Source organism: Tiliqua scincoides, chromosome 2 (assembly GCF_035046505.1).
Source record: "Tiliqua scincoides isolate rTilSci1 chromosome 2, rTilSci1.hap2, whole genome shotgun sequence".
Lineage (NCBI taxonomy): Eukaryota > Metazoa > Chordata > Lepidosauria > Squamata > Scincidae > Tiliqua > Tiliqua scincoides.
In genome coordinates this window covers 255,481,432-255,508,556 of record NC_089822.1, presented here as the reverse complement: position 1 = coordinate 255,508,556, position 27,125 = coordinate 255,481,432, and the positions used below count along the sequence as shown (strand labels likewise).

The following is a 27,125-nucleotide window of genomic DNA, read 5'->3' as shown; positions in this document are numbered from 1 at the left end:
AAGAGAGCAGCCCCCCCCCCCTCAATAAATAACCTACTTTAAGCTCTCTCATCTCCATGTTACCACACTGGACTGGAAGGAGCTTTCAAGCCCTGTCTGTCCAAAGAGTGCAGGAGCTGCAAATGAAACAAAGACAGTCCCTTTGGAATGGCCATTTGCCACTGAGAACCTCCAAGTGCAAGTTGAAAAGTTAGCTTCTGAAAACAGACATGTTAAGTGCAAGTTCAAAGAACAGGAATTGACACGAAGCACATGGGTACCCATCCTCACAAACCTGCATGGAGTTCTGCCTGGCACTATTCTGTCCTCCCAACACATGGACTCCTGCAGGGGCTCTCCCTCCGCAGCAGCAAGAAAGCCAGGTACCTCTAACGGCAATGCAGCTTGGCAGTCTGGCCCTCCATCCTCTTCCAGCACTTCTACAGCAGGCAGAGCTTTACCAGGGACTCTGCTCTGAGGCATCTAGCCATCAAGCCAGGCTCCTCTGAAGGCAAAGCAGGTTGACAGTCTCCCCCTCCATCTGTGCTTATGAAGCACTCCGCCATCAGACAAGTGGAGATTGTCCAGGGGCTCTGTTCTGAGGAAGCCAGACAGGCACAGCTGAGGGCAGTTGGCAGTCCTCACCCCAATTCTCCTCCCCCCCTGCCATTGCAGCAGGCACCCATCAGACACATGCTTCTTTTACAGGGCTAAGCTACCAGCTAGCCAACCAGCCAGACCCTACACTGAAGGAAACTGCAGTCTGGCAGTCTTCCCTCCATGTTTCAATAACACATCTGAAGTAGGCAGACATGGGGCACTCTTATCAGGGATCTGCTGATCCACCCAGCAAAGCTACCACCCACTCAGCCAGCAACACAGACTCCTCTGAGAGCAGGGAAGGTTGGAATTCTTTGGAAACACCTTATCCTGCTCCTGCGCCTCTGGAGCAGGCAGCCATCTAAGAGGGGAGCACTGTATGGGCTCTGCATTGAGACATGAGCCAGTCAGCAAGACAACATGCTTTCCAGACAGACACGGGGCAAAGCAGGTTGGACGTTTCTCACCTCCCTATCCCACTAATGTGCCTCAGGAGCAGGAAGTCATCAGACAGCAAACTTGGCAGCCAGTCAGCCAGCCAGACCCATTTGAGAGCTGAGGGGGATAGAATGGCAGTCCCCCCATCCTGCCCCTGTGCCTAGCGAGCAGGCAGCCATCACACATGGGGAGCTCTGTCAGGGCTCTGTCTCAGACAGCCTGCCAGTCAGCCACCAAACCAGGCCCATCTGAGAGCTCAGGAGCATAAGATGGCAGTACGCCCCATCCTGCCTCTGTGCCTAGGGAGCAGGCAGCCATCTGACAGGGGGAGCATTCTCAGGGCTCTGATCTCAGGCAGCATGGCAGCCAGCCATCCAGCCAGGCTCCTCTGACAGCTGAGCAGGATAGTACTGCCATCCACCCATCCTACCCCTGTACCGAGGAATCAGGCAGCCATCAGACAGGGGGAGCATTCTCAGGGCTCTGATCTCAGCCAGCTACCCAGCCAGCCACCCAGCCAGGCCCTCTGACAGCTGAGGAGGATAGGATGGCAGCCCCCCCATCCTGCCCCTGTGCCTAGGGAGCAGACAGCCATCAGGCAGGGGGAGCTCTTTCAGGGCTCTGCTCTCAGACATTTTGCCAGCCAGCCACCCAGCCAGGCCCATCTGAGAGCAGAGGAGGATAGGATGGCAGTTCTTCACATCCTGCCCCTCTGCCAAGGGAGCAGGCAGCCATCAGACAAGGGCTGCTCTTTCAGGGCTCTGATCACAGCCAGCTTGCCAGCCAGCCAGCCAGCCAGGCCCATCTGAGAGCAGAAGCAGATAGGATGGCAGTTCTCCCCATCCTGCCCCTTTGCCAAGGAGCAGGCAGCCATCAGGCAGGGGGAGCTCTTTCAGGGCTCTGCTCACAGCCAGCTTGCCAGCCAGCCACCCAGCGAGGCCCCTCTGACAGCAGAGGAGGATAGGATGGCAGTCCCCCCATCCTGCCCCTGTGCCTAGGGAGCAGGCAGCCATCAGACAAGGGGAGCCCTTTCAAGGCTCTGTTCTAAGCCAGCTTGCCAGCCAGCCACCCAGCCAGGCCCCTCTGAGAGCAGAGGAGGATAGGATGGCAGACCCCCCATCCTGCCCCTTTGCCAAGGAGCAGGCAGCCATCAGGCAGGGGGAGCTCTTTCAGGGCTCTGCTCACTACCAACCTGCCAGCCAGTCATCAGCCAGGCTTATCAGGGATCTGAGGAGGATAGAATGGTAGTCCTGTCCCCCATCCTGCCCCTGTGCCTAGGGAGCAGGCAGTCCTCAGATGGGGGAGCCCTTTCAAGGCTCTGATCTCAGCCAGCTTGCCAGCCAGCCATCAGAGAGGCAGCCATCAGACAGGCAGAGCTGTCTCAGTGCTCTGATCTCAGCCAGCTTGTCAGCCAGCCACCCAGCCAGGCCCCTCTGACAGCTGAGGAGGATAAGATGGCAGTTCCCCCCCATCCTGAACCTGTGCTTAGGGAGCAGGCAGCCATCAGATAGGGGGAGCTGTCTCAGGGCTCTGATCTCAGCCAGCTTGCCAGCCAGTCACCCAGCCAGGTCACTCTGAGAGCTGAGGAGGATAGGATAGCAGTCGCTCCCCTCCCCCCACATCCTGATCCTGTGCCTAGAGAGCAGGCAGCCATCAGACAGGGGGAGCTCTTTCAGGGCTCTGCTCTCAGCTAGCTTGCCAGCCAGCCAGCCAGCCACCCAGCCCGGCCCGGCCCCTCTGAGAGCTGAGGGGGGATACCAAGGGGGATGCCAAGGGAGCAGGCGGCCATCAAACAAGGGGCTCTGCTGTCAGACAGCTTGCCAACCAGCCATCCAGCCAGGCTTCTCTAAAGGCTGAGCAGGATAGTACTGCCTCCCCCCATTCTGCCCATGTGCGTAGGAAGCAGGCAGCCATCAGACAGGCAGAGCTGTCTCAGTGCTCTGATCTCAGCCAGCTTGTCAGCCAGCCACCCAGCCAGGCTCCTCTGACAGCTGAGGAGGATAAGATGGTAGTTCCCCCCATCCTGAACCTGTGCTTAGGGAGCAGGCAGCCATCAGATAGGGGGAGCTGTCTCAGGGCTCTGATCTCAGCCAGCTTGCCAGCCAGCCACCCAGCCAGGCTCCTCTGACAGCTGAGGAGGATAAGATGGTAGTTCCCCCCATCCTGAACCTGTGCTTAGGGAGCAGGCAGCCATCAGCTAGGGGGAGCTGTCTCAGGGCTCTGATCTCAGCCAGCTTGCCAGACAGTCACCCATCTAGGACCCTCTGACAGCTGAAGAGGATAAGATGGCTGTACGCCCCATCCTGCCACTGTGCCTACGGAGCAGGCAGCCATCAGACAGGTGGAGCTCTTTCAGGCTCATCTCTCAGATAGCTTTCCAGCCGGCTACCCAGCCAGGCCCCTCTGAGAGCTGAGGAGGATAAGATGGCAGTCCCCCCATCCTGCCCCTGTGCCTCTGGAGCAGGCAGCCATCAGGCAGGGGGAGCTCTTTCAGGGCACTGCTCTCAGCCAGCTTTCCAGCCAGCCACCCAGCCAGGCCCCTCTGCGTGCTGAGGAGTTTTGGATGGCAGACCCCCCCCCCCATCATGCCCCTGTGATTAGGGAGCAGGCAGCCATCAGATAAGGGTATCTCTTTCAGGGCTGTGCTGTCAGCCATCTTGCCATCCTGCCACACAGCCCAGCCACTCTGAGAGCTGTGGAGGATAGGCTGGCAGTCCCCCCTCCCATCCTGCCCCTGTGCCTGGGGAGCAGGCAGCCATCAGACAGGTGGAGCTGCTTTTGGGCTGTGCTCTCAGGCCCCCAGCCAGGCTCCTCTGAGGGCTGTGGTGGTTGGGGGTCTACCTCCCACCCCCCTCATTTTGCTCCTGTGCATCTCAGGCACGCTGAGCTCTTGAGGGCTGGAAGGCCGTTTGGCTCCTTTTATCTAGCATCATGCTGTTGCCGAGCAACCGGATACTGCAGCCGTTTTGCCCGGTGACGTCACATTTGCAGTCTGAGCCCGTCCCCTGACGACTGCTGTGTGCCATGGGTGCCACTAGGCGGAGCCTGGAGTGTGCTGTCCCTTCAAATTGCGGCTTGTGTGGTCGCGTGTCCCTTTAACTCTCTCAGTCCTGACCCGGCCTGGTCGTTGTTCCAGGAAGGACAGACCCTTCCGGATGTGTCTCTGGCACAGGTGTGGTGTGAAGCCACTGACACGTGTATCCTGCGTGCACTGCACAGAATCCCAACCCCATTTTTCCCAAGAGGTGCTCCTGGCTGTGGTTATCCCTTTCCAGCCTGGCCCCAGGGTACACCTTTGGTCCCTCTTGCCTTTATGCACCATGGAGCCAACATGGCTTAATCTGTGTTCAGGAAACTGCACTCTGCACACGCTCTACGTGTCTTATATGGATCCAGCTGGTTTGGGCAGGAGGTGGCTATGAAGGAAAGCAAGGGTGTGTAGAGGCCAGAGGAGCCGAGGCAAGGCCAGTCCCTTCGAGGTGGGACAGCTGCCCCTGATGGGTAGATGAGGATCCCACTGAGCATTTGCCATGAAATCCTTTTGTTTGTGTGTCCCGTTTCTCTTTCCGGGAGCTTTTGCCTGCTCCCCTGTATGTGTTTCACTGGGGCTCAGTTTCCCCTGGTTCTGGTGTTGTGTGAGAGGGAAAGAACATCCCCCTATCCACTTCATCCCCTGCATAATTTTGTATGCAACAATCCTAATCTCACTTTCCTGGGAGTAAGTCCCATTGAACACAATAGGACTTACTTCAGAGTAGACATGCTTAGGCTTGTGCCCTCAATCACGCCCCCCCCCCGCATTGGCACCTCTTTTCTAGGCTGAAGAGCCCCAAACACTGAAGTCTTTCCTCATAAGGGAGGTGCCCCAGCCTAGTAATCACTTTGGTCGCTCACTTTTGCAGCTTTTCCAGAAAACCACCCCCTTGAATAACACTTGGGAGATAGCCTCCTCCAAAAGCACACAGTTTTATTTAAAACACAACACAATACAGGCAGAGGTTTTCTTTCACCAGTAATATAATAAAGATATTGGGGGGGGGGGAGAGCAAGGATTTATATTTTGAATACTTGAATTTAGGGGTAACCATCCTTGTTGGCTAAAGGGCTCCCTCACCCTACATGTACAATTCCTATACTTGCTCTGATTGTCCACTTTATTCACTCCAGGTTTAGGGTGGAAACTGGGGGCCTCTAATTCTTCCCACTATTCACACTTTAGATTGATTCATTTATTTCTTCCATTCTTGACTCAAAAGATGGAAGATTTGAGCCATGGTGATCTCAAGCCAGAAATTGCATCTGAAAATCAGACTCTGCAGCCTGATTTTTCCTGAGAGAGAGAGAGAGAGAGAGAGAGAGACTCCTTTCAGGATGGGAAAAAATGATTGTGGCAGTGGGGAGTCAGCTTAAGTTTCAGCATTTCAGACTGACCCCTGACCGCATCTCGAAAAAGGGTCTGATCCCAGAGAAAGAGGCTAGAGGGAACATGAAGATCCAGTTGTGTGTATCAGCACTGAAAAATTCCACACAACCCTCTTCATAGTCAAGGACCACTTGAATCTTCCTGAGGTTATGGCTCAAGGTCAAAAGGATCCACTCAGGGGAAGTAAAATCCACAACTACACGAGGGTGGGATGCATCCTACCCCACAGCCCAGAATCCTACATCAGGACAGAGTCTAATCCATCCCTTATTAAGTTCCAGCCATGGCAACCTCCTGAAGCACCACAGAATTGCAGAGCCTTACTTGGAGATGCTTCCACTGAAGAGGCTTCCCCCAAATGTCGCCTCAGAATGACCTGTGCATGCGAGGATTCCAAGGAGTGGAGGATATCTCTGCACACAAGGCTTTGCATACCTGGTCCATCAGCAGGTTGCTGAGGGCCAGAACCATCAAGCTTCACCACATGCCATGGGTCAGATCAGATCCTCTTGGGGGGGGGGGTTGGATGCAGTGGTGTACAAAAGTCATTTGGCACTGGGACCCATAAATTTTTGGCACCCACCCCATGACAAAATTCTTTTCAGTGATATGAAATGAATAATAATAATGGCCAGAGAAGAAGCATAGACAGTGAACATTTTCTTTTATTGAACTTATACATGATAGGTTTCACATATGTAGTGAACATTAGAGATCATAACTCAAAACAGGGAAGGAATGTCCATCAAGATAATATGCAGTGGGCTTGTGGTCTATCATACATACAAAAAGAGTTTTGTTGTAATATAGAAGAAAGGCAAAACATACATACATTTATGAAGAATACATCTGGTTTTCTGGAATGCTTGCAACAAGCTATTTATTCCCAGTGGTATTCCCAATGCAATCCACTTTTTGTTAAGTGTACACCTTTTGCTACAAGATTTCCAGTGTAATCCACTTTTTGTTACAGTTGCGTTTTCCTTTTCTGGTTTTTTGACTATAACATTTGATAGAATAGAGAAGTTTCAACACGGTTTGTTCCATTGGACTCTGCATGAAATTATGCATCGAATGATATATAACGTGATGCTATTCTTCAAAAATACCAAGATTTTAAAAACTGGGAGGCAGCCTCTATCATCCCCCCCACAACTTGGCACCCAGGCCCTTTAGCCCCCAGCTCCCCATTTGTATGCCACTGATTGGATGTGGCCCACAGGCTGGGGCTTGAAGACCCCTGATCTAGAAGAATCTTGCTGAGGCGGAATCTGTGCAGTTTCTACTTGGTAAGGTATTTCCTGCTTTAGTAAACTTCTAGGATTCTTTGAGAGTGTCCATGGGCATGAGAATGGAGGGGACACTATATGCTAGGACCATAAAAGCTTTTGACAAGGTCCCTCAACACCTGACTGACGGAAACAACCAACTATTGGAATTTAGGGTGCTGCCCACATGCAGTTCTGGGGGTTAGCCTGTCAGTGCTTTAAGATTCTTACTAGGGGCTTAATATGTGCAGCCCTTTGTCTGCTCATCTTTCAGCTAGAGAGAGAGCTTCCTCCTTTCAGGATGGCAAAAACTGATTGTGATTGTGGGGATTCACTTTAAGATTCAGCATTGCATACTGATCCGTGGAAACAGCTGAAAAAAGGGTCTGATCCCTTCCCCAGAGAATGAGGCTGGGGGGAAAGTGAACAACAAGTTGTCTGTATCAGCAAAAAAAAATTCCACATGACCCTTTTCATAGTCCAGGAAGACCCGGATCTTCCTGAGGTCATAGCTTAATGTCAAAAGAGTCCACTCAGGGGAAGTATAAGCCCAAACTGCATTTGGATAGAATGGGTCCATGCCCACCGCCCATATCCCCTTATCAGGATTAAGGCCAATCTGTTCCTTCCTCCTGATAGTATCACTTGCAACCCCCACAGCCCATGGATCCCCTCTAAACCATCGGAGCACTTCTATATCCACTTCCACCTCCCAGCAGTGTCTTCCTGAAGTGAATGTCTCCTGGCCCAGTACATGGAAGTTGCAATCAAATCTCCCAGGGTTTTCAGGCAGATGCTGATATGGGCCTCCCCAATCTGCACTCTTCAGATCCTTAGACAGATCAAGGTAGGGATGTGCTGTGCCTGGATCCAGAGTCACGCTCACTGCAGGACAGAGAAGGGGCGAAAGAGCGGATGGTGTCAGGGAAAGGATCAGGTTGCTGGAGGGTTGCTGAGCTATGTTTTGTTGATTTGTGATGCACAATGCCACTTTCTCCAGGGTTCAACTGGGGTTCAATTTGGCCCTGAACCCAATGCAAACTCCCTGAACCTGGCCAGGTTTCCTGAGCTGAATCAGATCTTCAGGAAAGAGCAAGAAAAGTCACACTCACAGGCAGAGGGTGGAAGAAGAAGGAGAGAGAGAAAGCAGTGACTGAGGGAGAGATGTCGATCTTATTATCATTAAGAGTATCATTTTTCAACAAAAAGGAGTTCACAAAGCTGTTTACATTGCAAAATAAATCAATAAATGGTCCAGATTCTCCAAAACTTCTACCCCTCTGACGAAGCAGAACAGGGCTTCATCCTACAATGCTGGGGGATGAGACAGAAGCCCAATTCTCAACATTATCATGTGTCCCCAGCACCGTCCTCCCCATCATCCACTTTAGCTGGTCCTGTCATGCCTTGGGTGTTGAAGAGGGGAATATGACATCCTTCTCCAGAAGGGGGCGCTGATGAACCACATGCCTAAGGCTACCTGATTCAATATTTGAAGGAGGTACAGTATGGCCAAAGATGAATGCCCCCCACCACCACTTTTTTTAGTTCCCTGATCAATTAGGATAATGCCTTTACATCTCCCCTCTCCCTTTCAGTTCTGCACTCTTTACCCATCTCCTTTATTTCCTTGTAGATAGTTACCTATTTTCAGTGCTTGCTTCAGTGATTCTGTTACATGGAAGAAAGTGTGACAAATTAAAAGTCGGATCATCATGTCTATATTATATCCACAGGCAATACATTACTGCACAGCAAGAATCCACATCATCTGTGAGAGACTGAGTTGCTGAATCTCCTTCCTCTGGGCTTCCAATCTTCACAGACATTAACCCCACAATCCTTACGCCAGCCAGTGGCGTAGCTAATGATCATATAACCCCGTGCCAAGCTCAAAATGATGCCCCAGAATAATATAATAATATACAGTATTAATATACAGTATTTATATACCGCCTTTCTTGGTCTTTATTCAAGACTTTATTCAAGGCGGTTTACACAGGCAGGCTTATTAAATCCACGCAGGGATTTTTACAAATTGAAAGAAGGTTCTCTCTTTCAAGAACCACCACATTCAAGCTGTTACACTCCGATCTGGTTTAACATTCTGGCCTCCATCCTCCCACGCTCAGAGCAGATGGAATAACTCGGCTCAGCTTGCCAGCTGCTTCAAGGTCGCACGGTGCCGGTGGCCTCGAACTGGCGACCTTGTGGATGTTAATCTTCAGGCAAATGGAGGCTCTACCCTCTAGACCAGACCTCCTGCCCACACTTGTGACAGAAGTGATGTCACAAGTGAAAATTGGGGAGAAACTTGCCTCCCTCCCTCCAGCAGCTCACCAACCACTTGCTCTGCCACTTTGCTGCCCCTCCCCCCACCACCAATGGCACAGCTAAGGCATCTATCTGCTACCTTGGGTCAAAGAAGATTTGTATCCCCCCCCCCAAGACAAAATCAAATTTAATTAAGTAAATAAATAAAAAGTGTGCCCCTGATTGGTTCAATATACTGTGCTGGGGTGAAGAGGAACGGTTATGCTCCCCCTGCTAAATATAAGAAGAGCACCACTTGAAGAATTTCATTTTTACCCAGTTAGCAGGGGTAACTATATTATGATACATGGAAGTGAGAGCTGACTCATATTAACACCTTATTGGTTGCATGCTGTATCATAATAATGTCATTGCAACATATCAATAACATAATAGCATGCCATAGGCTCTCAGAACAGTCTCATAGGTCAGTTTTGAGTTTAGAAAATCCACTGATTGTTCCATAAGGCAGTTGTGTTTTCATTTTCTGGTTAATTGGTCATATCTTTAGATAGGACACAGATCTTCCAAAGCAGTTTGTTTCATTGCACTCTGCATTAAATTCCAATGATGGATAACATGATGGTTATTATTCATACTTATCAAGATTTTCACAGTTTTGGTCACTAGTGTTTTGCCCCCCTAAAGTTTTAGGCCCGGTGCTACTGCTATTCCCTGCACCCCCTTAGCTATGCCACCAATGCCAGCCATGCAGAGGAAGCCAGATCTCTCACCCCCTTTTGCAGATCTCTGTAGCTCTGTTCAGACCTTATATTCACTTGTACTTCAAACACTTAGTAGAAGGAAACAAGACTGTGGGCCCAATCCTATTCAATTTTTCTGTGGCGGTGCAGCCATGCCAGTGGGGCATGCACTGCATCCTGTGGTGTGAAGACAGGCACAGAGGCATCCTCAAAGTATGGGAACATTTGTTCCCTTACCTCGGGGTTGCATCGTGGTTGCACTGGTGCTGGAAAGTTGGATAGGATTGGGCCCTTACAGCCCAATCCTATCCACACTTTCCTGGGAGTAAGCCCCATTGACTTAAATGGGACTGACTTCTGAGTAGACATGCATAGGATTGGGCTGTCAACCAGTAAGACCAACACACTCCTGAGTCCAATGGAATCTTGAGGCTCACATCTATGGGGGGGGGGGAGAGTGGGAAAACATCATGGAGATACAGAATTACATATCACTACCTCCAAATGGAATGAGAATATAGTTCCTCCCAGATACTAAATTCTATACTATTTCCCTATCCACTTAGCTCTGTGCAGACACTTACCTTGGCTTAGTCCTTGTTTCAGTGACTCTGTGGTGTGGAAGAAAGTTTGACAAATTAAAGGTCAGAACACCAAGCCCATTGCAAACATGCTGCTCCAGAGCAAGGTCTACATCAACTTCTAGAAAGTAACCCACAAAATCTCCTCCTATCACACTTCGACTACTCACAGACACCAACTCTGCAATCCTTATGCCAGCCCTGTGGAGGAAGCCACATTTCTCACCTTCATTCACAGATCTCTGTAGCTCTGTTCTGACATTAAATCCACACATATTACAAACCCACCCCATCACACACATGAAACTCCCTCTAATGGTATGGTATTTGCCTGCCTAGGCAGATGAAGCATTGGGGGGGGGGAGATCTTCCCATTAGGTGCCCAGCATTCATGCAAATTCTTTAGCCAGGAAGGGAGCACTTTGGGAGTGGGACAATGCAAGGGCAGGGCTGGTTGGAACATTCAGGTAAGTGTAGAAGCTTTGGTAGCATTCAGTGACAAAATATCATGGAGGCAAAGGGTTAAGTATTACTATTTTCACAGGGAAGGAGGATATAGGTCCTCACAGATACTGAGTTTTGTTCCGTGCTTGCTTCTATGGCAAACTGTACTTTTGCTGGGGCATTTATTCACAGAGAGACTCTGTCAGGCTACCAAGCTGACTAGTGGTGACAAATACTTTTCTTTCGGGGTTGGGGTAGGCAGTTGCCTTGAAGGGAAGAGATAGAGAATGGGAAATATGCTTGAGAGCCTGACTTCTCAGACACCTTCCGAATGTCACTCCCTCTTTAATAAAGTTCTAACGTCCCCCTTCCTGCACTCCAAAAGTGGTGCATTCTCAGGTACCGTAAGAACTGAAGAGGAGTGTTTCTAGATCGACCCCAAGGCCCAGGATCATGTTCTTCCATACAGACCAGGATCATGTTCTTCCATAGCAGCAGCCAAATTGGATCCATCCCCCCTCCTTCAGCAGTCCTCCAATACCTTCCAACTCTTCCATGGCTTTTTTAAGAATTGAAGTTTTCAGAGAGGCACTTCGGAATCTCCATTCAAACTGTAGAGAAAGAACCTCCTTTTGCCTCGCTTCCCCCTCCTGACACCTGGAAGGAGATGCATGGCTCAGGTTAGAGAATGGATTAAAACACTTCCTTTCCCTGTCAAGTTGTAGACTGAAACAGCATATTGAGAACTAAGTTGTGAGTCAATCCACTCATCATGAATCTTTTTTAGACATGACCTGGAGTTGGAACAAGCAGAGAGGTAGACAAGGAAGGAGAAACAGAAATCATATGGAAATGGAGGTCCACAGACCCAAGGCAGGGCCATCTTGGTCAGGGAGATAAAACAAGCATCACTTAATGCAGACAAGGTCTATAGCTGGGGTGTCAAACTCATACCGAGGGCCGAATGGCATTCATGATGCCTGCTGAGGGCTGGAAGTGATGTCATTAGGCAGGAAGTGATGTCATTAAACAATTAATGACCAAAAATAAGCACTTTTTCCCCACTTGGGAACTCATTAGCTGCAAATGACAGAAGAGAATATATATATCTTGATCATATTCAAGATATGGGAGAGCTCAATTTTCAAGTGGGCTGCCCTTTCAGCAGTAACACCTCAGCATAGCTCAGCAGCTGAGAGCCTGAGGGCCGGATATAAAGCTTTTGTGGGCCACATCTGGCCCCCGGGCCTTATGTTTGATATCCCTGGTCTATGGCATCTTCAGTAAAAAGAGGTCCAGAAGGGGTCACCTTGGAGAGCAGCTGCAGTTGGCTTGATGGACTCAGGATAGAACAATGTTCCGTGTTCACACTTCTCATAAAGGGAAGTGCCTCTGAAGACACAAGCAAACATCTGAAGATGTTTCCTCACCATGGAGAGCAAAACATCAGGACATCAGCAAGACTGTTCCTGATAATGTCCTATACTGCTAACACACTGGCTTCCACCATCCCTCTTCACATTCAGCTTTACTCCCATATGGGGAGAGGGAGGTAGAGTCACTGGATGGCATGATTAGCAGGCCTGATCCTGCTCAAGTCCCTCATGCATGTCATCTCCACAGACAGCAAACATCCAAAGAGGGATACATAGGTGATATATAAATCAGGGCAAGGGATTTTCACACCGCAAAGAAACTATGTCGGGGATCCTTCCCAGTGGCCCCAGTTTCCAATCTTTGATTGTACCCAATAGAATTTGTCACCCTGTTTTCAGAATTGTTTGTTAAATATGAGGCCAGAGTTTGTTCAGAGCTGGTGAGATAGAAAAGGGAGTTCAAATGAGCCACATACCTGCTCAAGGTACATCTGATGTCCTAAAAGGAAGAATGAGAAAAATGGGTAGAAGATACACAGACAGACAGGGTGCTTCTTTTTCTATTTGGTCCCAGTTTTATTTTTAATCCCTCCGCCACTGTAACCTATGATGGGAGGGGGGCAGTCCAGGAGGCCTCATCTGAGTAAGGGAACAATAGTTCCCTTACCTGGGGGGGGGGTTTAAGCCTCTGAGGTGCAGGGGGGATGTACTTTGACCTGCGCTAGCTAAGTGCAGGCAGTGGTGTAGCTAACCAATTGGGCTAGCTCAAGTTCAAAGTTCAAAATGATGCCCCCCCATATCACACCCAAAAGTGACATCACTTCTGGGTGAGATTTCATATCCCAATGTTTTTAAAAAAAACAGAAAGAGCAGTGGAAAGACCGTTGCCAGCCTCCCATTGCCCCCTGCCCCCCTGTATTGGAATTGCGGAAGATATTACCGAGGAGATATTACTGTGTGGTGTCCACAGTGCCCCCTGCTCTGAGTAAATGCAGGATTAAAGCCCAGGTGGTAGCTGGAGGTGTGCTGCACAGCTGCAGCCACTAGAGCATAAGGAGATCCTCAGGTATATAGGGAGCACCTGAGGCAGAAAGGGTTTGGTGGGTGATAGAAGGAGTGCAGGTTGGAGAGGAGACTAACTTGGCTTATTGAATTGGGAATCACTGTGGATTGTGACTGGACTTTGGCTTTGGACTTTGATTTGGATACCCTGACGGATTGGACTGACCTGCCGGGAACCTGGCTTTGGACTGTGGCTTGGTTTATTGGCAACTCGGATTGATTGGACTGGTTTACAAGGCCCAGTGGATTGGGATTTGGCAAAACACCCCCTCCCTCCCAATACAGTTTCTTCTGGGGAAAGCAGTCTAGCTGGGGCTGTACCAAAAAGGGCCCTGTTGGCCAGTGACCCATCCAGTAAACAGAAACAGGAAAGACTGGTGACAGCCAGGCACAGCCTCCCAGCCCACACCGCCTGAAAGAGAATGAGCTGATTGTTTGCAAAGATGGAGCCACAAAATGGGAGGAGGAAGCAGAGCCAGCAAATAAATAGACCTCTATGGGTTAGCCCCCTCCCCCAGTCAGCTCCCCCCAAATCCACTTGCCCTCTTTCTTTGTTGTTGATTTCCTTCCTTCCTTCTTCCCTGTGCCTCTCATGCCAACATCTTGTACAATGGGAGCTGCTGTGTAAACTGCAGGAGAGGGCTTGGGCTCAGAAGCTGTGGAGTTTGAATGGACTGCTGTGGATCACAGCAAAGCTTCAGAGACTCTCTGAGTCTCCGGCAGGAGCTCTGACAGCCTTTGTCCGCTGAGCGCACTGTTTCTTCAGCCTGCATGTGCACGCGCGCAGTAGGGTAGGCAATACGGAAGAGCTGGCAACCCGGAAAAGTGGCAGTGTGAGTCCGTCGCTGAGAAACAAGGTTGTGCCAGGCCACAGGCAGAGTAAACATGTAGGTCACACACGGTGGTGGGAGTAGCAGGGACCCCCAACAGTATACCACCATAAGAACATAAGAACTGACCCGCTGGATCAGGCCATAGGCCCATCTAGTCCAGCTTCCTGTATCTCACAGTGGCCCTCCAGCAGCATGGAGCCCAGGGCAATTGCCACCCCCCCCCATGGCCCCAATCTAGCAATGCCACAGGGTGCAGGTCTGCCTGGACCCGTGCAATGGATCAGATCTGGGAAGGAGTTGGAATTCAGAACCCACATTCTTCCTGGACCTGATCTGCCCAACTTCCATCTTCATGGCAGCTCCATTCTACTCTCCCCCACTCCTGTTCCTTGCTCCCTCCCCCCACCCCCCTCCTTCCTGTTCCACTGACTTACCTGCTCCAGCAGATAGTAGGAGAGCCAAAGATGTGCGTGGGAAGGCTCCAGCATTCCTACTAGTACCCATGAGCCCCTTTTACGACTAACCCTGACTGCTTTATGGCAGCCAGTGCCAGTGGAGGTGGCGCAGAGATGATGGGCGGCCTTGACAGGATTGGGCTGTTTATGTAATGTTTATCTAATCTCCCTTTATTGTGCTGCCTCCTTGATTTGCTGTGATCTGGGGATCAATTTGTCTGAAATCTCACCTGCAGAAATTCACTCGGTGGCTGTTGGCATTTCTCCTCCACCTCCTTGATCAGGTCACTCAAATGGGAGATCTCCTCAGAGAGGTCAGTGCTTCCTTGCATTCTCTTGATATCTTCCTCCAGATCAACCAGCTCCGTCAGCCAGTATTGCTCTTTTTCCTCAAGAAACTTGTGCATTTCCTTGAAGACAGACTTGATCTCCTGCTTCTCCTCTTCTATCTGTTTCTGTTGAAGATTCCAGGGTAAGGAGAGGGATGGGGCAAGAAGTTCAATCAATGGGAATGAAAGAGAAGCATGCATAAAGATGGTTTATATCTTGTTGATCTTGAAAAGAAATAACTTCCTGCATGATTCTAAGCCACAATCTCAAAGAGTAGATGAGCGTTGCTGAATGAGACCAGAAACCAATCTAGTTCAGTGTCCTGCTTGTCACAGTGGCTTTTCAGATACCATTGGGAAGCCCCCAAGCAAGAGATAAAGGAATATTCAGAGGTACCCTGCCTCTGAGTCTGGGAAACGGTCCCTACCCAACGTGGACAGGCTTGTCGTCCATGAATTTTCTAATTCCCTTTCAAAGCCATCTAATCTAATGGTCATCACCATATCTTGTTGGAATGAGTTCCACAAATTACATGCTATGTGAAAAAGTGATTCCTTTTGTGCATCAAAAATATTCCACCATTCAATGTCAGAGACCGTTACCACTTTGTTGCGTGTGGGACTGATTGATTCCATCAGCTCTGCTAACAGGCAGTGTGCCCAGGACCAGACACAGTACAAGCTGCAAAACAGTGAGCTAAGGACAAACTGTGAGAAGCTCTGACCAAGGGGCAAAACTCACACAATAATCACAGAAGGAAAATGGCTACGTTTGGCTAAGTTCAGAGGCTAAGTTTGCAATGCCAAAGCTAAAGATTGAAAACTATCAGCTGTAAAAGTTTAAAGTGGAAATGGTACTATCCAAACGTGATCTCTGGAATTTGTTGAACAGACTCACACCCACTGTGGGGCAGCCCTGACGGGGTGGCTCTTAGATCAACATGCCAATATTGGTGTGCCAGTTGAGTGCCTTGGGGGGCACTACCAGGGGGACTGGGTGGTGGTGCAGTGCTGCCCCCCAAGCCTGGCACCTGAAGCATTTGCATCCCTTGCTCCCACCCAGGTATACATTGCCTACCTTGTTACTTGGTTAAAGGCTTATGGGTTACTCTTTCCTACTCTGATTAGACCTCTCATTAGCTTTGTTTTCCTGACTGTGTGAGAGTGACTGCAGCTCTTTCATTGTCACAGTAAAGTTCTTACCAAATCTCAGCTTTGTGCAACTGTGTTTGGGACTGATTGATTTCCTCACCTCTGCTATCAGTTCACAGATGCATATGGATCACTTGAGGTCTGAATAGGATTGATCAGCATAATGCAATAACTGAACAGCCAGAGCCAGACTGATTGTTGGATGATATTATGAAACATATAGAAATGGTTCAACACTCAATCACACACACAGTTTTCCAGATTTGATGGGTCTTTCATGTGTGAACCATTCTAGGGACAAACAGGAAAACACATCACATTTCTGGCCTTGTGGTAAAGGTAAAAGGAGCTGCCCTGTCTGCTCTCTACCCCGACACATGAGCCATAACCACAAACACCTACCAGGCATTCTAGAATTCTCTGCTCTTCTGCTACTTTCCATTCCACAAGCTTCTCTCTCCCTCCCTCCAGAGACTGCAGCTTGACCTGGACATTTTCCTGCACAGTGAAAAAGGTTTTAGGAAATGAAGGTTACGTTCTAAGTTAAATAGCAGAACAAGCATAGAGAAATGTGCCATTTCAAAAGAATGGACTAAAGCAGGGGTGCCCAAACTCTGGCCTGGGGGCCACTTGCGGCCCTCGGGGACTCTCAATATGGCCCATGTGGAGCCCCCAGTCTCCAATGAGCCTCAGGCCCTCCAGGGACTTGCTGGAGCCCATGCTGGCCTGACACAACTGTTGTTAGCATGAGGGTGACTGTTCGACCTTTCACATGAACTGTGGGCTCCCTCCACTGCTTGCTGTTCTACGTTTGTGATATAGCAGCAGCAGTGAAGGAAAGGCTGACCTTGCTTTATGCAAGGCCTTTTATAGGCCTTAAGCTATTGTAAAACCTTCATTCATTCATATAAGTTCCATCTCTAATATATTCATTTATGTGAATTTATTCAAATTTGAAATGTAAATTAATTCTTTTTTTCCAGCCCCCGACACAGTGTCAGAGAGGATGTGGCCCTCCTGCCAAAAAGTTTGGACACCCCTTGACTAAAGGATTAACCTAAGAAGAAATGTGCCATGGCCATAAGTGGTCCTTATGGGATCCATGAGGGATCCATTCTAGGACCCCCATAGATATTTAATTCTGTGGATAATGAAATCCGCGTGTGTTTGGGAGGGGGGTGCACTGGCAAACCAGAAGTGCATTTTACAAGCATCCAGAAGGGCTTCTGAGGCATAGGGAGACCCCAGGGAGGAAATGAGTTTGGGGTGTTATCATTCCTGTTTTAGATCAGTTGTTCTTCTATGATTGAATTTCAGCTGGACAGCTCTTTGTGTTTAGCCAACAATCCAGTGAGGCACAGGCTGGGGCCCTGGCTCTTGTAAAGTTGAAACGTTCTTGATGGTACTGAATGTGGGCCCTCTACACCTACCTGAGAATAGGGGTTGAAGGATCACAGTCTCCTTTATGATGTCAAGTGAGAAAGACAAAGATAGCAAGTGCTGGAGATTCTGGGAGGGAGACAGAGGCTGAGATTGGATTTGGTCTGAGAGAAACGGCAAGGGAAGCTAAGAGAATCAGGAAGTGGCAGCCAGCAGCTGCAGACCTGCTTGGAAGAGAAAGTAGCTGATGGCACTTGCCCAAAAACACACTGCCTAACTCCATCCAATTCTGAGACTTGTATGTTTAAAAATAAGCAACGGTTACAAGGATGCCTCCAGTGATTTCCCCTTTAAAGAAAGTCCAAACAAAGTCACGCTGTGCTCCTGGAAGTCTCACACTTGGATACAGCGGCAGAGCTAGAGGGGGACAGGGGGTGCAAATGCCCCAGGCGCCAGGATTTGAGGCACATGGGGGGCAGTACCGTGACCTGCTTCCACCTCCCCGCCACCAGCTTTTGAAGTGGTCAGGAACCATGCGAATAGTGGCTGCAGGAGCACAGCCACTGTTGGCCACTAAAGGGGAGGAGAGGGAGGACAGCCCTCTGATCATCCTGGAACTGCATTGACAGTGGCTGTAGTCATCCAGATTTTCACTATAAGGGCTGTTTTCAAGAATGGATTAGGTTAAGTATAAAGAGGGGAAGGTGTACTGTATTCTCAATTTTAGCATTTGTTGTGTTTTTTTCATTAACTGGAGTAACAGGGAATGCACCCCTGCCTTCTAAAGGAGACCCCTGTATGTAATGAAGGACTCTGTATATGCAAAGTGTATTTGTTGGTTTCTTTATTTAAATGTCTGCAGGTGCTCCTCATCAGAGTCCAAAAATTAAAAGCAAATAAAACTCATTCATTGCAATGCAATCAGCAGCAAGAACAAAATTTCAAGAACTCGGAAATGGATAAACCTCACATTTCAGGCAGTACTTAGAAAACAGCCCAGCAAAGTCCTGCTAAAAGGAGCAGTTCATTGGTTGTGACAGCAGGGTGCCTCTCCCCAATCTACACTCTGCAGGGCAGAGGGTTGCAAAGGGAAAGCTTTGCTCCTGACTGCACTTGAAACAAGGATGCTTTCCTACCTTGTACTCTTCAGCAGCCTCCTCCACAGGAATCACCCGATGTTCCCTGTGCTCCTCGGATCGATCACAAACCACGCAGATGGGGGCTTCATGGTCCCTGCAGAAGAGCCTCAGAGGTTCCTGGTGCCTCTTGCAAGCTCCTCCTGTCCCCTTAGCCACCTGGAGACTGAACTTCTTGCTGATTTCCACAATACTGGCCAGTTTCCTGTTTGGCCTGACATTGCACTGCTGAATGGGTTCTCTGCACTCAGGGCAGGAAGACTTTCTGCCCAGTTCCCCCCAGGACTGGGTCAGGCAGGCTCTGCAGAAATTGTGCCCACAGTTTGTAATCACTGGATCAGTGAAATACTCCAGGCAGACAGGACAGATTGTCTCATCGGAGAGCTCCTTGGCAAAACTCCCAGCAGCAGCCATACCTCCAACTCCCTGCCCTGAAATAACAACAGACTTGGTTTCGTTTATGCTTTCAAGCACTGACTGATCTTTTCCTGGAATTGCCTCTGTGGAAGGGAGGAGCTGCACACAGCTAGAATCCAGAGCAGGAGGGAATAAATCAGTAGGATGTAAACCGTGCAAGATTTCCAACAGTGTGGCTGGAATAATAATAATAAAACTTTATTTTTATCCCGCCCTTCTCCCCAAAGGGACCCAGGGCGGCTAACAACATATAAAACAGATTAAAACATAATTTCACAACAGATAAAAACATATTAAAAAACACATTAGCAGAACCCATAAAAACAGTAGTCAGATAAAAGTTAGAATAAAAGAGCATAAAACAGCAGTTCTTAGAGGAATCGGGCCTGTAAAAAAGCAACTAAAAGATGTATAAAAGATGTTAAAAAGGCCATAAAGTCAGAAGGCTTGGTTAAACAACAAGGTCTTCAGGCCTCGCCGAAAGGTCTCAAGAGAGGGAGCCATTCTCAAGTCAAGGGGAAGGGAGTTCCATAACGTTGGTGCCACTACTGAGAAGGCCCTATTTCTTGCCGCCACCCCACGAACCTCCTTGGGCTGCGGCACTTGTAAAAAGGCCTTCTCTGGTGACCTGAGAGGACGAGCCGGATTGTACGGGAGTAGGCGGTCTCTAAGATATCCTGGCCCAGAGCAGTATAGGGCTTTAAAGGTCAAAACCAGCACCTTGAATTGGGCCCGGTAACGAATGGGCAGCCAATGCAGCCCCCAGAGAATGGTTTTCCACTTAGAAGACAACTCCCAGTATCAGACCTGGAGACCTTTAAGGTTTATCCATCCTTTTCAACCCCAAAGGGATTTCTTGATCAATCAATCAATCAATCAATCAATGATCCGGAACAGCTGCTGTAAAAGGTAGGCCTTGGTCGCTAGCTAGCAAATCGTGGCAATACCTGACAATACCTATTATTCCTTTAGGCTATCATTATCCTATTGTTCTTTCACAAACTCCTTCAAGGGACTCCCACCAGCCACAGCTGCCTGTCCAGCAGGGGGATTTCTGATGCCCAAAGCTGACTAGGCATTTCCTTCCCTGGAATCACATGGGCAAAGAGGAGGGGCTGCTGGAAACCTGAGCATGACTCAGCAGATCAGCGAGACAGAAAGCCCAAAGATGTTCAAAAGTGTGGCTAGAGCTACAAGCCTGGTGCTGTACTCTTGATTTGCAAGAAATTCTCAGTATTGGAACTGGACACAGGCAAGTCTTATTCGCCCTGCTCAGCCTCAAATGGATTTCCTGGAAAGGCAAGAAAAGACCAGAAGAACTGCTGGAAAAAGAAGCAACAGTAGTACCCTGCTACTACCAGAATCCTGACTTATATTGCTGAAGGAGCTCAGAGCTTTGACTTTTCTCTCTCCAATATGATCCTGTAGTGAACACACACACACACACACACACACCCGCCGCCACCTCCAGTTTTTGCCTATTTTTCCTCATCTTTTTGGACACTTCCAATCCCCCCAAGCAGTGGTTTCCAAACTATGGGTCGAGACACACTGGAAGCAGGGCCTGGGGGGGGGGGTAAAGGGGGTAATTTGTACCTGGGCCCAGGATCAGGAAGGGGGCCCAGGAACCAAAGGAGGGGGCCCAGAAATTTCCTAGGATCTGACATTCTCCAATCTCACTGCCCACGCAGGATGCTGGGGGCAATACTGTGGGCACATGGCCACGACTACTGCCATACACACCAGGCCCAGGATTGCATACATTCCTTAATAGTGTCACATCTGGGAGGAAACTGACCTGCTACAGTAGGTCTTTGGTTTGTGGACCTGAACTCCAAAGTCTATTCCTGCTAGTGCCACTTTCCCCAGCCTGTTTGCCACCCTCCCCATTCTGTGTCACCCCTCCCTCTTTGGGAAGGGGCCCAAAAGAAACTCTGTACCCCCTGATAAAATTCCTCTCCACGGCCCTGACTGGTAGGTCACCAAAGGGTGATGGAAAGTTCAGCTAACTAATTGCCTCAAGCCCTGAGGCTTTTCAAAAATCAAATAGTGTAGCTCAGTGGTTCTCACCCTTTTTAGCCCGGGACCCACTTCTGAGAATGACAATCTGTCTGGGGCCCACCGGAAGTGATGTCAGCAACCTGGAAGTGATGTCATAGCCAGAAATGACATCATCAAACAGGAAGTGACATCACTGTGATGTCAGTCAGAAGTGATGTCATCAAGCAGGAAGTTCCTGCCTAGAAACTTAAACTGTAAATGACAAGAGACACTATTCCAGCTCAGAAGCTTCTTCCAATTCTCCCTGCCCTCGCTAGCATTGCTATCAAGCAAAAAATAAAACATGTGGAACAAAATATTTGTGTATTTATTTACTACTGTTTTTATTTCTGTCTTTATTTACAAAATCTCAAGCTACTTCTTGTATTTCGCTTGAAACTAACAAACATTGATGTGGCTATTGATACTGTGCACAGCATTAGCCAGAAACAAGTACACCCTACTCATGCACCTCAATACAAGTAGCTTGAGTTTTTGTAAATAAAGGAAATAAAAACAGTAGTATCCCTCTCAGAAGGAACATAAGCAGGGACGCTTCCCCTCATCTCCCCCAAGCCTAAGCACTAAGGCACTAAGCACTCCCCCAAGCCTAAGCATACTCAGAATTGACTCCCATTATCGGCAATGGGGCTTACTCTCAGGTAAGAGTAGACAGAATTGCAGCCTAAGAGAGAAGTAAGACGAGGGGAAGGGTGCACATCAGAGAAGCGGCTGGGGGAGCAGCACTCTCCCTGGGTGCTCCCCCCCCACATGCCAGGCTTGCCCTCCCTCCTCCCCCCCTCCTGGCTGCTCTCTTGGCAGCCAGGCAACCAGGGATCCCCCCTCACCCCAGCAAAGGTATAAAGAGAGGACGTGCTAGCCAGGGCAGGAAAGGATCGTGACTTCCAGGTGATTTCAGAGAGGGAGAGAGGCTGTGATGCAGAGGACGAGAACAGCAGTGGGCTGGTGCTGGCGGTGATGCTGCTTTCAAGGCAGGCTCACAAGAGGGGAGATCACGCAGGCCTGCCTCTACTCACCCAAGCCCTGTGTTCAGGGCTCCACCTACACTCTCCAGCCCAGTCCAGCTGCAGGGGGGGAGCTGTTCTGCCTTGCAACCCCAAGGCAGCCCATCCCATCAAGGCAGCCAAGTTGACAAAGGTTGGTGGGGAGAAGCCTGGCTGGCTCGTCCACGTCTTTCCCGATCCTTCTTTGCCTGCAATCAAAGCCTGCACTCCGCAATTAGCCCCCCTGAGGGAAGCCTCCAAGTACAGAGGGAGGTCCAGCTGGAAGGCAGCAGCACGCTTTCTGAGGAATAGCGGCATGCTACTTTCTTTGCACATGTGCAAGCTGCTCTTAGTTACGTCTCAATGCCGGGAAGCTTAAAATGGCAACGCCCAGGCTTTGCCCACTTCCAAAATGGCGCCACCTAGGTCTTTTGCCATCTTTCAAGATGGCTGCCGCCAGCTTCTCACAACCCACCAGAAATTGGATCGCAACCCACCAAGTGGGTCCCGACCCACAGTTTGAGAACCACTGGTGTAGCTGATAGTTACAGCTCAGCTGCTGCAGTTTGCATAGGGAGATAAATGTTTGTCAGCCCAATCCTATGCATGTCTATGCAGAAGTAAGTCTCATTAACATCAGTGGGGCTTACTCCCAGGAAAGTGTCGATAGGATTGGGCTGTGAGAGTCTTTTTTCTGGTTATTTTTACAAATAAAATAAATTAAATATTAATCCTTTCTAAATCTCCTTTTTTAAAAGTCTGGTAAACCTAGGTGGGTCCCGATAGGTTGTCATTTTAAAAAGCGGGTCCTGGTGCTAAAAAGTTTGGGACCCACTGCCCCAGAGGCTCCTGTGCTGACTCAGCTTTCTAAACACTGTTGGAACATCCTCCAGCAGTAGCCTTTGTCCTTTCTTTGAAATGACCATTCCAGACAGTGGTGTGGCTCCCTGTGTCTTTCTCTCTGTCTGGGCTTCCCTCAGAGAAGATACTTTGCTGACTGGCAGGTGCTCACCTGCTGGGCAGCCAAGCCTGCCTGTTTAGGTAAAGTTGCTTCTCCCAAAGGTACAAATAAGAACATAAGAACATAAGAACATAAGAACAGCCCCACTGGATCAGGCCATAGGCCCATCTAGTCCAGCTTCCTGTATCTCACAGCGGCCCACCAAATGCCCCAGGGAGCACACCAGATAACAAGAGACCTCGTCCTGGTGCTCTCCCCTACATCTGGCATTCTGACTTAACCCATTCCTAAAATCAGGAGGTTGCGCATACACATCATGGCTTGTACCCCATAATGGATTTTTCCTCCAGAAACTCGTCCAATCCCCTTTTAAAGGCGTCTAGGCTAGACGCCAGCACCACATCCTGTGGCAAGGAGTTCCACAGACCGACCACGCGCTGAGTAAAGAAATATTTTCTTTTGTCTGTCCTAACCCGCCCAACACTCAATTTTAGTGGATGTCCCCTGGTTCTGGTATTATGTGAGAGTGTAAAGAGCATCTCCCTATCCACTCTGTCCATCCCCTGCATAATTTTGTATGTCTCAATCATGTCCCCCCTCAAGCGTCTCTTTTCTAGGCTGAAGAGGCCCAAACGCCGTAGCCTTTCCTCATAAGGAAGGTGCCCCAGCCCCGTAATCAGCTTAGTCGCTCTCTTTTGCACCTTTTCCATTTCCACTATGTCTTTTTTGAGATGCGGCGACCAGAACTGGACACAATACTCCAGGTGTGGCCTTACCATCGATTTGTACAACGGCATTATAATACTAGCCGTTTTGTTCTCAATACCCTTCCTAATGATCCCAAGCATAGAATTGGCCTTCTTCACTGCCGCCGCACATTGGGTCGACACTTTCATCGACCTGTCCACCACCACCCCAAGATCTCTCTCCTGATCTGTCACAGACAGCTCAGAACCCATCAGCCTATATCTAAAGTTTTGATTTTTTGCCCCAATGTGCATGACTTTACACTTACTGACATTGAAGCGCATCTGCCATTTTGCTGCCCATTCTGCCAGTCTGGAGAGATCCTTCTGGAGCTCCTCACAATCACTTCTGGTCTTTACCACTCGGAAAAGTTTGGTGTCGTCTGCAAACTTAGCCACTTCACTGCTCAACCCTGTCTCCAGGTCATTTATGAAGAGGTTGAAAAGCACCGGTCCCAGGACAGATCCTTGGGGCACACCGCTTTTCACCTCTCTCCATTGTGAAAATTGCCCATTGACACCCACTCTCTGCTTCCTGGCCTCCAACCAGTTCTCAATCCACGAGAGGACCTGTCCTCTAATTCCCTGACTGTGGAGTTTTTTCAGTAGCCTTTGGTGAGGGACCGTGTCAAACGCCTTCTGAAAGTCCAGATATATAATGTCCACGGGTTCTCCCGCATCCACATGCCTGTTGACCTTTTCAAAGAATTCTATAAGGTTCGTGAGGCAAGACTTACCCTTACAGAAGCCATGCTGACTCTCCCTCAGCAAGGCCTGTTCATCTATGTGTTTTGAGATCCTATCTTTGATGAGGCATTCCACCATCTTACCCGGTATGGATGTTAGGCTGACCGGCCTATAGTTTCCCGGGTCCCCCCTCTTTCCCTTTTTAAAAATAGGCGTGACATTCGCTATCCTCCAATCTTCTGGTACTGTGGCTGTTTTGAGGGACAAGTTGCATACCTTAGTCAAGAGATCTGCAACTTCATTCTTCAATTCCTTAATAACCCTTGGGTGTATGCCATCAGGGCCCGGTGACTTATTGATCTTTAATTTATCAATGAGGTCTGAAACATCTTCTCTTTTAACCTCTATCTGACTTAACTCCTCGGTTAGGAGGGGCCGTTCGGGCAGCGGTATCTGCCCGAGGTCTTCTGCCGTGAAGACAGATGCAAAGAACTCATTTAATTTCTCTGCCATCTCTAAGTCTCCTTTTATCTCCCCTTTCCCTCCCTCACCATCCAGAGGGCCAACCGCTTCTCTGGCGGGTTTCCTGCTTCTAACATATTTGAAGAAGCTTTTATTATTCCCCTTAATGTTGCTGGCCATGCGTTCCTCATAGTCTCGCTTGGCCTCCCCTATCACCTTCTTACATTTCTTTTGCCACAGTTTATGTTCCTTTTTATTCTCTTCATCAGGGCAAGACTTCCATTTACGGAAGGAAGCTTCCTTGCCCTTCACAGCCTCTCTAACTTGGTTGGTTTGAGATTGGGACTGAAGAGCAGGAGTTAGAGGCAAACAATCTTTTTATTTCCTCTCTCTCTCTCTCTCTCTCTCTCTCTCTCTCTCTCTCTCTCGTTCAAGCGAACAATGAGGTGAGCCCTCCCCCCCAAAAAAGTGTAGCACTCTGTGCGTGCTCTTGGTAGCAGAAAAACTATTTTAAAGTTTCTAGCGCCACCTAGGGGTCAGGCTCAGAAGAACATCACTCCAGAATGATTTATCCCTGTCTTCCTCAGGGGCTATGTCTCTGGTGTCAGGATCCAGTGGTGGTGCAGAGGACCTCATGATATCTGCTTAGCTGCAGTGCTAACTTAAACTGGGAAAAACAAACCAGAACTGGAGGAGAAAGAAAAAAAATCTGGAGGCAGAAAGAGAACAGAAGGAGCAGGTTTCGCAGACGGGGAGTCTGGGCTTCGTATATGATACACACAATTTTATTATGCTGCATGTATTTGGTTGAGCAGTGTTCAGCATTAGTCTTAAGGCTTTATTCTTCTCCTCTCTACCCCCTTCTCTAAGGGCTTAATCTTAACCAACTTTCCAGCACTGCCTTAAGAGCAATGCTACTTTGAGGTATGGGACAAACATTGCCGTACCCTGAGGAGGCCTCCGTGAGTGCTCCCCAACTGCAGGATGCAGCACATGCCGCACTGACTCAGCTATGCCAGTGTTGAAACGTTGGTTAGGATTGCGCTCTAAGCATGTTATGTGATGACCTCGTTACTGAGCATCTGGAGGCTCATACTAGGAATCCAGACTGAATTTCTAGCTGGGCGTATTTAGGAAATCACTACCCTTTCCAATCCAAGGCAGCCTGCAGACTTCACTGGTGAGCAACAGTTGGGACTTTTGTCTGCTTGGTTCTTTAACAGCTTCCTGACTTACTGCTCTTCAGCATCGCTAATGACTACACCCGGCTTGGTGAAGCTGTCCCCAGGGTTCCATTCAGCCGGTCCTGGTGTTATGTGAGAGGGTAAAGAGCATCCCTCTATCCACTCTGTCCATCCCCTGCATAATTTTGTATGTCTCAATCATGTCCCCCCTCAAGCGTCTCTTTTCTAGGCTGAAGAGGCCCAAACGCCATAGCCTTTCCTCATAAGGAAGGTGCCTCAGCACAGTAATCATCTTAGGCCCAATCCTATCCAATTTTCTGGGGTCGGTGCAGCAGTGCCAATGCGGCATCTGCTGCATCCTTTGGTGGGGTGGGAGTCACAGAGGCCTCCTCAAGGAAAGGAAATATTTGTTCCCTTACCTCCAGGCTGCATTGCAACTGCATCAGTGCTGGAAAGTTGGATAGGATTGGGCCCTAAGTTGCTCTCTTTTGCACCTTTCCCATTTCCACTATGTCCTTTTTGAGATCTTTTTGACCCCAAGATCTCTCTTGTGATCTGCCACAGAGAAGCTCAGAACCCATTAGCCTATATATGAAGTTTTGATTTTTTGCTCCAAAGTGCATGACTTTCAAGAGTTTTTGTGTCAAGAGTTTTTGTGACAGATTTGCCTGGTATTCTTCCCCTGGCATGCATGTCGAAACAAATTGCAGCATGATCACTGTTCCCCATTAGCTCAGTAACATTTACATCTCTAACCAAGTCCTGAGTACCGCACAATATTAAATCCAGAGTCACCGGTCCTTGGGTGGGCTCCATGACTAGCTGCTCTAAGGCACAGTCATTTAACATGTTAAGAAATCTGGTCTCTTTTTCGTGACCAGAACACAAATTGACCCAGTCGATGTGAGGATAATTGAAGTCCCCCATGATTACAACCCTGTTCCTCCTTGACACCTCCCTGATCTGTTTCTTCATTTCAAGGTCCCCTTCCGATTTCTGGTCTGGAGGACGATAGCACGCCCCCAGTATAACATCGCTCCACAGGCCTGGTAATTTAACCCACAGACATTCTACGGTGGAGTCGGACCCGTCTTCCATCTCTACTTTGCTTTATTCTACCCCTTCTTTATTCACCCCATAAATGGCCATCC

General features: G+C 49.0%; 2 protein-coding genes across 2 annotated transcripts in view; one reads left to right on the top strand and one right to left on the bottom strand.

Annotated features, from left to right (window-relative positions):
• The window catches only part of LOC136641548 (zinc finger protein 91-like), a 543,065-nt gene that overhangs the window by 319,400 nt on the left and 196,540 nt on the right, over positions 1 to 27,125 (top strand). The gene's annotated exons all lie outside the window — the stretch shown is intronic.
• LOC136641557 (zinc finger protein RFP-like) lies at positions 6,121 to 18,895 on the bottom strand. The gene is made up of 8 exons (XM_066617453.1): positions 18,474 to 18,895; positions 16,360 to 16,455; positions 14,707 to 14,931; positions 12,603 to 12,625; positions 11,292 to 11,407; positions 10,310 to 10,336; positions 8,353 to 8,379; positions 6,121 to 7,593 (listed from the first exon to the last, which is right to left on the bottom strand). Exons 1-8 carry the CDS (start codon positions 18,885 to 18,887, stop codon positions 7,052 to 7,054), a joined length of 1,470 nt encoding a protein of 489 aa, XP_066473550.1. The 5' UTR covers positions 18,888 to 18,895; the 3' UTR covers positions 6,121 to 7,051.

What these genes read in the sequence shown, in the direction of transcription:
- LOC136641557 (XM_066617453.1), bottom strand. Translation starts at nt 18,887, where the DNA reads ATGGCTGCTGCTGGGAGTTTTGCCAAGGAGCTCTCCGATGAGACAATC. An exon ending in CACCGAGTGAATTTCTGCAG is followed by an intron (nt 12,626 to 14,706) that starts GTGAGATTTCAG and finishes TCTTCCTTTTAG; the next exon opens with GACATCAGATGTACCTTGAG. An exon ending in GAAACAAGGACTAAGCCAAG is followed by an intron (nt 8,380 to 10,309) that starts GTAAGTGTCTGC and finishes TCCATGTAACAG; the next exon opens with AATCACTGAAGCAAGCACTG.